Source organism: Caenorhabditis remanei, chromosome I, assembly GCF_010183535.1.
Source record: "Caenorhabditis remanei strain PX506 chromosome I, whole genome shotgun sequence".
NCBI lineage: Eukaryota > Metazoa > Nematoda > Chromadorea > Rhabditida > Rhabditidae > Caenorhabditis > Caenorhabditis remanei.
The window spans coordinates 1,848,201-1,857,936 of NC_071328.1; the positions used below are offsets into that span (position 1 = coordinate 1,848,201).

Sequence of the window (9,736 nt, forward strand, 5' to 3'; positions counted from 1 at the left end):
AAAAACGATATGGGACACTGCAATACGGAGGGGAATGAAAATTGGGGGGGGGGGGGGGGGGGGTGAAATGCAAACGCGCTCTATTGAAATTCATGGGGATTTCAGGATTCCAGTAGAGCGAGGTTACAAAATTCGCTTACAACTGCACTCCACCGAAATTCTCTTGAAAAATGGCTTTTTTCTCTGAGTCTCTCAATTTCGCACACAATTTTCTCGCGGTTTCGGTAGAGCGCGGTTGTAAGAATCGCGATTTTAGAATAAAAACAAGAAAAAACAATGAAAATTGGGGGAATGAAATGCAAACGCGCTCTATTGAAATTCTTGAAATTCTTGAAATTCAAGCGGATTCCAATAGAGCGAGGTTACAAAAGTCACACGAAAAATGCAATTATCTATGGAGCGCATCGGCCAACAAATCTCGGATACAAGCAGACGTCACGAATGTGATGAGTATCCGTCAACCAACAGATGAATCTCTCCAATCCGAGACCGTATCCTCCGTGTGGAACACTTCCGTACTTTCGTTGATCCATATACCAGAAATAGTTCTTCGGATCGATTCCGGCTCGTTCGAACGCGGCGAGCATCTCCGATTCCTGCCAGATACGCATCGATCCACCGACGATCTCGCCGACTCCTGGCATCAGAAGATCCACGGATTCTGTCAATTCTTTGTCGTCGGCACAACGTGGCATGTAGAATGCCTTGATTCCGGCAGGGAAGCGGTTGAGGAGAATTGGCTGAAATAATGGGAAATTTCAGTTTTTCTTGTCAAAATATCAAATTTTCAGACAAAAATTATCAGAAAATGGGAAATTTCAGGTGAAAATCATGGAAAAATGCAGTTTTTCTCGTCAAAATTCGAACTTTTTGACCAAATTTGTCAGAAAATGGGGGAAAAAGACCCCAAGGCAAGAAAAATGGGGAGTTTGAGGTGAAAATCGTGGAAAAATTCACTTTTTTTGTCAAAAATTGGTTTTTTGTGTGTAAAACTGTAAAACACTTCCGAAATCTGCGGAAAACCTGAATTCAGTCTGGAAAACACTCAAAATCTTCCTAAAATTTGTTGAAATCGGCTAAAAATTGGTTAAAATAGCGATTTTCATTTGTTCACGAGGAGTACACGTCGGAAATAGCGATCTTTAGAGTTCCGGGACTTTCTGAAACCATAAGAGCTGAAAATTACGGTCTCGAAAGTCAAAAATATCAATTTAAAGAGAGTACCGTGATTATCAGCTCTTATGGTTTCAGAAAGTCCCGGAACTCTAAAAATCACTATTTCCGACGTGTACTCCTCGTGGACAAAGAAAATCGCTATTTTAGCCAATTTCCAGCCGTTTTCGGCAAATTTTGGAGGATTTGAGTGTTTTTTGATGAAATTCACAAAACTTATCAGAAAACATGTGTTCTTGCCAAAATATCGGTTTTTAGACCAAAATTATCAAAAAACGCGGAAAAAATGACCCCAAAGCGGAAAAATATAGAGTTTCAGTTAAAAAATTAGAGAAAAATTCAGTTTTCTTGTCAAAAAATCAGTTTTTAAGTCCAAAATTATCTTTCTTACCACTCCAATCGTATCGGTCATCTTTCTCTCGGCAGCCTCGGCAATATCCTCTCCATACACGAATTTCTCTCCGTGCTCGTTGCGGACGTCGTTCTCCTGAAGCCAAGCGATCGCCTCTTTGTAGGCCATACGCTTGAATGGGCGGGATGGTGGTTTGTAGCCCTGAATATGGGGTATTTCGATGATTCAACCAAAATTACATTATTTTCGATAAAAAACTGTAAAATTTAAACATTTTGCTAGAAAAAACGAGATTTTTGACTATTTTTAAATTTGAGAACTTGAAAAAATACGTCTTTTTCGACATTTTCAGCTAAATTTTTCGATTTTTTAGTTAAAAATTGTCGATTTTTATGAGAAAACCAGGATTTTCAAGCAAAAAAAAAAAAGTTTTCTCTCAAAGTTTCGGCAAATTTCAACTGAAAAATCGAAACGTTTGGAAATGTCGAAAAACGCTTATATTTTCAAGCTTTCAGTAATAAAAAAAAACCAAAAAATCCCGTAAAATACGTGTTTTTCGACGTTTTCAGCCAAATTTTCCAATTTTCGGCTAAAAATTGCAGATTTTTCATGTTTTTTTGAGAAAAACCCAAATTTTCCGGCAAAAGACCTTTTAAAATGTAAATTTTTTATACAACATTTCCATAAAGAAGAGGCGGAGCTTGCTTCACAACCGTTTTGCCAAAACGGCGAATTCCAACCGAAAATTGGAAAATTTAGCTGAAAATGGTCAAAACACACAAATTTTTTTCAAGTTTTCAATCTTAAAAATAGTCAAAAATCCCGTTTTCCCCACTAAAACAATGAAAAATTACACAATTTTTCAGCGAAATATTGAAATTTTACAGTTTTTTATCGAAAATAATGCAATTTTCACTAAAAATTCAGAAAAAAAACCTCGTTTTTCGGGTTAAAAATCAAAATTTAGTTTTTTCTAAGCGAAAATTCATCAGAATTAACTGGATTTTCAACCTACCGGGTTGACGAACTCGATCAATCCCTTGGTGACAGGATCAGCAAGAAGCCGATCTACAGTATCACAAACGAGCGATTCGATTCGATCCATCAACTGATCGAATGTAATGAAAGCACACTCCGCCTCAACATGTTGATATTCTGACAAATGACGACGAGTACGCGATTTCTCAGCTCTATAAGACTGAGCAATACAGTAGACGTCTCCCAATGCAGCGTTGCATGTCTCCAAATACAATTGCGACGATTGCGTCAAGTAGGCGGGCTCTCCGTAGTAATCCAACCCGAACAACGTGGATCCGCCCTCCACTTGAGTTTGTACCAAAGTGGGCGGAGTCACCTGAAAATGGGAATTTTATTTAATAAAAAAATGAAAAAATATGGTTTTTTTCTAACTGAAAATCGGGAAATTTCATTCAAAATGCATTAAAAATGACCGATTTTCAGAGATTTTCAGTACTTTTTGAGTGAAAAAAGTAGTGTGGCTGGAGCGCGTTTGGTGCGTTTTGTCAGTAAACTTCTATCTGAAACTCAGAAATGGAACGCCAACTCTGAAAAATGCGGCGTTTTTCAAAGGATTTTAGCACTTTCTGGTGTCTGGGGCGCGTTTTAGTCATAAAAACCATACTTGCAAACCGGGCCGAAACGGGCCGGCGCGTAACTCGCTTCAAACTGAGTCTTATGGGCTGAAAAATATACCAAAATGTAGAACTCGTCGAGATCTACATTTTGGTATATTTTTCAGACCATAAGACTCAGTTTGAAGCGAGTTACGCGCCGGCCCGTTTCGGCCCGGTTTGCAAGTATGATAAAAACCTCTTTTTTCCGAGATTTCCGCTAGAAAAAACTAATTTTTTCATAGTTTTCCCGTAGAAAACCTCTTTTTTGAGAGATTTCCGCTAGAAAAACTAATTTTTTCATAGTTTTCCTGTAGAAAAACCTATTTTTCTACCTCAGTGTATCCCGCAGCGAAGAAATGATCTCGCATGGCACGAGTCGCCGCCGCACGGATTCTCAGAATTCTCGAAGCGTTCTCTCCGCGGATTACAAGATGACGGTTGTCGAGCATCACGTCGACTCCGGCGTCTTTGTTGAGCACATTGTCGATTCCACCGGCTGGCGCGGCTCCGATGAGCTCCCAGTAGTCAACTGTGAGCTCGTGACCGTCTGGCGCGTCTTTTCCGTCTGGAAGAGCTTTGATCACTCCGTAAACTTGGATGGATGATTCGGTGGAGAGGGTGACGGCGTCGTAGCTTTGACACTGAAATTGTTTTCATTGAAAATACAGAATTTTATTGAAAGAAATGAAGAAATATGGTTTTTCTTGCTGAAAATCGAGAAATTTTATTCGAAATCATTGAAAATGGCCGATTTTCAGAGTTTTCCTGTAGAAAAAATCTATTTTTCAGATATTTTTCGTTAATATTCGAGATTTTCAGCACTTTTTGAGGGTGAAAAAAGTGTGGCTGGGGCGCGTTTGGCGCGTTTTGTCAGTAAAATTTCATCTGAATTTCAAAAATGGAATGCCAACACTGAGAAAATGCGAAAAATTGAGGCACTGGGCCGCGTTCGGCGCGTTTTTCGAGGGGTTTTAGCACTTCTTGGTGGCTGGGGCGCGTTCGGCGTGTTTTGGCTGAAAATTTCCAGCTGAAGCTCGACAATGCAAAAATTAGAGCGACTGGGGCGCGTTGGGCGCGTTTTCTAAGGGGTTTCCGAACATTTTCGAGAGTTTCAGCACTTTTTGGTGTCTGGGGCGCGTTCGACGCGTTTTGGTTGAAAATTTCCAGCTGGAGCCCGAAAATGCAGGAATTTGAGCTACTAGGGTGCTTTCGGCGCGTTTTTCAAGAGGTTTTAGCACTTTTTGGTGTCTGGGGCGCGTTCGGCGTGTTTTGGTTGAAAATTTCCAGCTGAAGCTTGATAATGCAGAAATTAGAGCTACTAGGGTGCTTTCGGCGCGTTTTTCAAGAGGTTTTAGCACTTTTTGGTGTCTGGGGCGCGTTTGGCGCGTTTTGGTTAGAAAAATCTCTTTTTCCAGAGTTTTCCTGTTGAAAAAACTCTTTTTCTGGAGTTTTCCTATAGAAAAACCTCTTCTTTTTAAGAGTTTTTCTCTGGAAAAAACCTCTTTTTCTGGAGTTTCCCGCTAGAAAAAACCTGTTCTTTTCCTCTTTTTCCCACGGAAAACCTTACCAATTTATCGTTGAGCACACACTGAATGAATCCATATCCATCTCTCAAAACTAGGAACATCAATGATTTTCCCTGTCGACGGATACGATGCACCCACGCCTTGATGGTGACTCTCTGCTCTCGATGCTTCACAGATTCTCCAATTTTGATGCATTTCGCCTCTGGAAGTGTCTCATCTCGAGTGAAAGTGATGGCTCTCGCGGCTTCCAGTTGAGCGGCGTGAGCTTCCGCCGCTGCTTGCTCCTGATTTCCAGCTTTCTCCGCCTTTTTCACCTCCGCTTCGTACTTTTTCACCGCTTTTTTGATGGCGGCTTTTGCGGCGGGCTCCCAGGCGACTCCTTCGTCACTTTTCTTCTTCATTAGGTACTCGGCCGAGTTTTGAGAGATTAGCATCGCCTGAAATTGGGTTTTTGTGGGGAAACTCATGATTATGACTAATATTTCCGCAATCACAAAAAAATCTGCATTTTTAAACCAAAAATTCAAGTTGTTTGCCAAAAATCGCTGAAAATTTGAACATTTTCCTACCGGGCCTGAAAAAGCGCGTTTTTTGACGGGGACATTGGAAAAAAGACGAAAAATGGGAATTTTCCGACATTTTACAACTTTTTCACACTGAAAATTGAAGTTTTCAGATATTTTTGACTAAAAAGCTCGAGATTGGCTAAAAATGTAAAAATACACGTTTTCAGGCAAAAATCGTTAAAAATTCCGTTTTCAATCGACATACCGACACTGATTTTCACACGAATTTGCGATTTTTAAGCGATGGCAGCCATTTTCGGAGAAGAATGTCTTTTTTCCACTTTTTTTTCTCAAAAAACCCAATTTTCAGCCAAAAATCGATGATTTCGCTCATTTTTTCGGTTGGAAATCTAATTTTTCGCTGTTTTTTCACGAATTTAGTGTAAAAAAGTAGGTTTGAACGGGATTTTTCGAGCGTCTGTAGCCTTTTACGGAGAGAAAAAATGTATTTTTTAAACATTCTTCCTCTAAAACCCAAATTTCAGCCAAAAACCGATAATTTTCTCATTTAAACGGGATTTCGGTTGGAAATCTCACTTTTTTCAACCGATATACCGATGAAATCACTGATTTTTCCGGAGAAAAATGACTTTTTTTTCATTTTTTTTTCTCTAAAACTCAATTTTCGCCACCACCTACCTGCACCAGCGTGGCGAGCGGCTCTTGCTCGGTTCCTGGGTTCTGGTCGGAGCCAGCGTCGACGTCGATGTAAAGCGTTGGCATTCTTTTAGGGGGGTACCTTCAAAAAACGCAAATTTTAGGAATAAATTCTGGAAAAATTAGCAAAATTTCAAGATTAAACGACGAATTTGACTGATTCTGAATTTTCGGCGACTGCGCGACTAATTTATTGGTGGGAAAATGAGTGAAAATAGGCCGAAATCTGATGAAAATTCGGAAAAAGTGAGATTGTGCAATCGGGTGAAATTGTCGTAAGATTCGGTGTTTGCGGACTTTTGCAGAATTGACTTTTTTGCGATTTCAGTCTATTCTAAACGGATTTTCAAGCTGTTTTTTGTGTTATTCAGTGGAAAATTCAGTTTTTAAAAATCTGAGTTTAGCTTTCTATATAAATATTCTGCAAATATTGTGTAATTCTTCAATTATTCCCCTGCCAACGTGGCTGATACGGTGAGCAGTTACACCTGCGCATTGGGTGCATGCATCATAAATGACGCGAAATTGCGGACTCTACTGGACGCCGATTTTTTGGAATATAATCAGCTGATGGATACACTTGATTTTCAGGTTTTTCAGACAGATTTTTTGTGAAAAATTGATGTCAGAGGAGAAATAGACTGTTTTTCTGTGATTTACCGTTATTTTTATCGATTTTTTGTTAATTTTCACCTATTTTTACCCTCAAATTTGGAAAGCTCGAAATTTCATCTTCCCATCGCGATTTTGGATGAAAATGGCTATAAAAAGACGTTTTTCTCCATTTTTGACTGATTTTCATCGATTTTTTGTTAATTTTCACACATTTTGACACCAAAACCTTGAGAAACTCGTTTTCAACCGATTTTCTTCGTATTTTTACGGATTTTTTTTTTGATTTTTCACCGAAATTCTTTCAGTGATGAACCGTCTCCTCCACCAATCGGTTTCCCGTGGCGCCGTGGCGATTCGTGCCACGTCTACAGTCACAACGAAGCCACCAGCACCAAATCAGATCACCAAACAGAATGCCGAGTTCGATAAAGTCACTCATACCGGACAGGTAGGAGAAATGGACTAATTTTCAGCGATTTTTGACAAAGAAACGTTATTTTTCATGAAAAAATGCCATTTTTGGATGATATTGTCAAAAAATTGTCTTTTTGCTAATTCTTTTCATTTTCTCCCGATAAATTCCAGAGAAATTGCTCTTTTCTGCCAAAACTTGAAATTCTTGAGCTTTTTTGGTTCAAAAATATCTGAAAACTTCAATTTTTCAGCATGAAATTATATATAACGCTTACTTTTTCATGAAAAAATGCGATTTTTGACTGAAAAAACCTTTTTTTTTAATTAAAAACTCCAATTTTTAGCAAAAGATAATTTTTCATTCTAAAAATGTGATTTTTGGCATTATATAACCAAAAAATTGGCTTTTTTTGCTAATTTTCTCAATTTTGAGCCGATAAATGGCAGAGAAATTACACTTCTCTGTCAAAACTTGATGTTGGGATTTAAGCGTTTGAAATCCGAAATTTTCTTCATTTTTCGGACGAAAAACACTATTTTAATCGAATTTCACTCAATAAATCCGAATTTGAGCAGTTTTTCACTGAAAATAGTATGAAAATCTCTGTTTTCAGTTTTTTTATCGCGATTTTTCACTAGGGAAACCTCACTTACCCCAATAAAATTTACATTTTTCGTCAATTTTTTTCCTAATTTTCCCTTCCAAACTTTTCCAGGCGTGGGACCAGTCAGATTAGAAAAATGTTCAAATTTTTAGCGATTTTGGCAACAAAAAAAGCGGAAAGTTGGTATTTTTGTTCAAAAATTACCGTTTTTTTGTGAATTTTAGCATTAGATAACCGAAAAATTGGTTTCTTTTTTGCTAAATTTTCCAATTTTAAGCCGATCTTGAACATTTTTGTCGAAAAATATCTGAAAACTTCAAATTTCAGCAAGGAAAAGTGGAAAAATGTCGAAAAATCCTGCCTTTTCGTCAATTTTTTCCAAATTTTCCCTTCCAAAACCCCCATTTTTTCCAGGCGTGGGACCAGTCAGATTACCGTCTCCAACGTTTCGACATCTCGAAAAAGAGTGTGAATCCAAACGTTGCAATGCATCTGATCGATCAACGTCCACCAGAGGATTGTGGTGATAAGAGAGTCGTCTTCTGTGATGGAGGACATCCAGCTCTTGGACACCCAAAAGTTTATATCAATTTGGTAAGGATTTCAGCGATTTTCAGGGATTTTTTTAATAAAAAATTAGCAAAAAATGACTCAAAAGTGACTAAATTCAGCATTTTTTCAGGTTTTGCTACCTTAAAAAAATGAAAATTGCAAGTTTTGAGCGGAAAATCTGGATTTTAAGGAATCTTTTCATAATTTCTGTGAAAATAGACGATTTTCTGTTATTTTCCGCTATTTTTTATCGATTTTCCGTCGATTTTCACCTATATTAACTCCTAAAATCGAAGAGCTCGAAATTTCATTAGTTCCAGAGCGATTTTCTGCCAAAAAGGCTATTAAAAAGACGTTTTTCTTTGTTTTCGGCATAATTTTATCGATTTTTCGTTGATTTTCATACATTTTGACACCAAAACTTTGAGCAAATGAGTTCAACCGATTTTTCTCGTAGTTTCACTGATTTTTTCATGGAAATAAGCAAAATATAGTGAAAAACCGCTCAAAACTGAATAAAGTCTGCATTTTTTCAGGTTCTAAATCGATTTTTGTCGATAAACATCGATAATTTTAAGTTTATCGATAAAATTACAAAATTTTGTCGATTTTTATCGATAAACTTCGAAAATCGATTGAAAAAATGAACATTTGATAAATTTTTATCGATTTTCGTTGAAAAACGAGCAAAAATACCATTTTTATCGATAAACTCGAATTTTTGTCGAATTTTAGCTGAAATTGTCGATAAATGTTTGTTTTTTTTTTTTTCGATAAAAATTGAGATTTTCAGATTTTTAGTCGGAAATTTTCCACAAATTATCGACTTTCAAGTTTTATCGATAAAATTGTCCATTTTGTCGAAAATTTGTCGATTTTTCTTTTTTATCGGAAGTAGGCTGAAACTGTCGATATTTTCAGCATTTATTTCCAGAGATTTTGAGATTTTGAATCAATTTTCTCGCTTAAATTAATGATGTCTGGCTATTATACTGCAAAATTCGTCAAATTCTAACAAAAATCGAATTTTGTGATCATATTTCCGCGTATTTCTCATGGAAAATTAATTTTTGCGTTTTTCTTTTTCAAAAAGTAGAAAATTTTCTGAAATGTCGTAAAAAATAAACAAAGAAACAGCGAAATTGAGTAATTTTTCCACAAAATTTGCTTAAAATCGACTTTTTGCATCGAAAAAACCGAAAATTTATTAATTTTTCCCAATTTTTGCTTAAAAAATACCCGATTTTCCCAAAAATCCCCGAATTTTCCCCAAACTTTTCCTATTTTCCAGGACAAACCAGGAGTCCACGCATGCGGTTACTGTGGCAATCGATTCTACAATTCGCACGCGACGAAAGGAGAAGATATGAAGATTCAGCACCTTAATTGCTAAATTTTTCTTGTAGAGATTTTTTTCGGTTTTTTCTATTAGTATGTATGCATCTGTGTAGCACATCAAGTTTTTCCCCTTTTTCTAACTTTTTACAAAACCATTTAAATGAAATCATCCGAAAATAGTGTGATTTTAGGGGGTAAAATGATAAGAAAATAGTAGAAAATAATAAGAAAAATAAATAAATAGTGGAAAAAGGCTCAAAAATGGAAAAAATTTGAGCGACTGGGGCGCGTTCGGCGCCTTTTT

At 37.1% G+C, this 9,736-nt stretch overlaps 3 protein-coding genes across 3 annotated transcripts; 2 read left to right on the top strand and 1 right to left on the bottom strand.

The window, feature by feature from the left end:
- Positions 1 to 296: 296 nt before the first annotated feature.
- GCK72_000249 (uncharacterized protein) lies at positions 297 to 749 on the top strand (the record flags this gene model as incomplete). The annotated part of the gene is made up of 1 exon (XM_053722361.1): positions 297 to 749. The coding sequence occupies one exon, from the start codon at positions 297 to 299 to the stop codon at positions 747 to 749; it is 453 nt and encodes a 150-aa protein (XP_053591006.1).
- On the bottom strand, positions 393 to 5,974 carry GCK72_000250 (uncharacterized protein; the record flags this gene model as incomplete). Its single annotated transcript, XM_003094072.2, has 6 exons — positions 393 to 740; positions 1,565 to 1,726; positions 2,541 to 2,879; positions 3,492 to 3,800; positions 4,727 to 5,122; positions 5,891 to 5,974. 6 exons carry the CDS (start codon positions 5,972 to 5,974, stop codon positions 393 to 395), a joined length of 1,638 nt encoding a protein of 545 aa, XP_003094120.2.
- Positions 5,975 to 6,830: 856 nt separating this feature from the next.
- Positions 6,831 to 9,487, top strand: GCK72_000251 (uncharacterized protein; the record flags this gene model as incomplete). Its single annotated transcript, XM_003094071.2, has 3 exons — positions 6,831 to 6,971; positions 7,957 to 8,136; positions 9,386 to 9,487. 3 exons carry the CDS (start codon positions 6,831 to 6,833, stop codon positions 9,485 to 9,487), a joined length of 423 nt encoding a protein of 140 aa, XP_003094119.1.
- Positions 9,488 to 9,736: the final 249 nt, after the last annotated feature.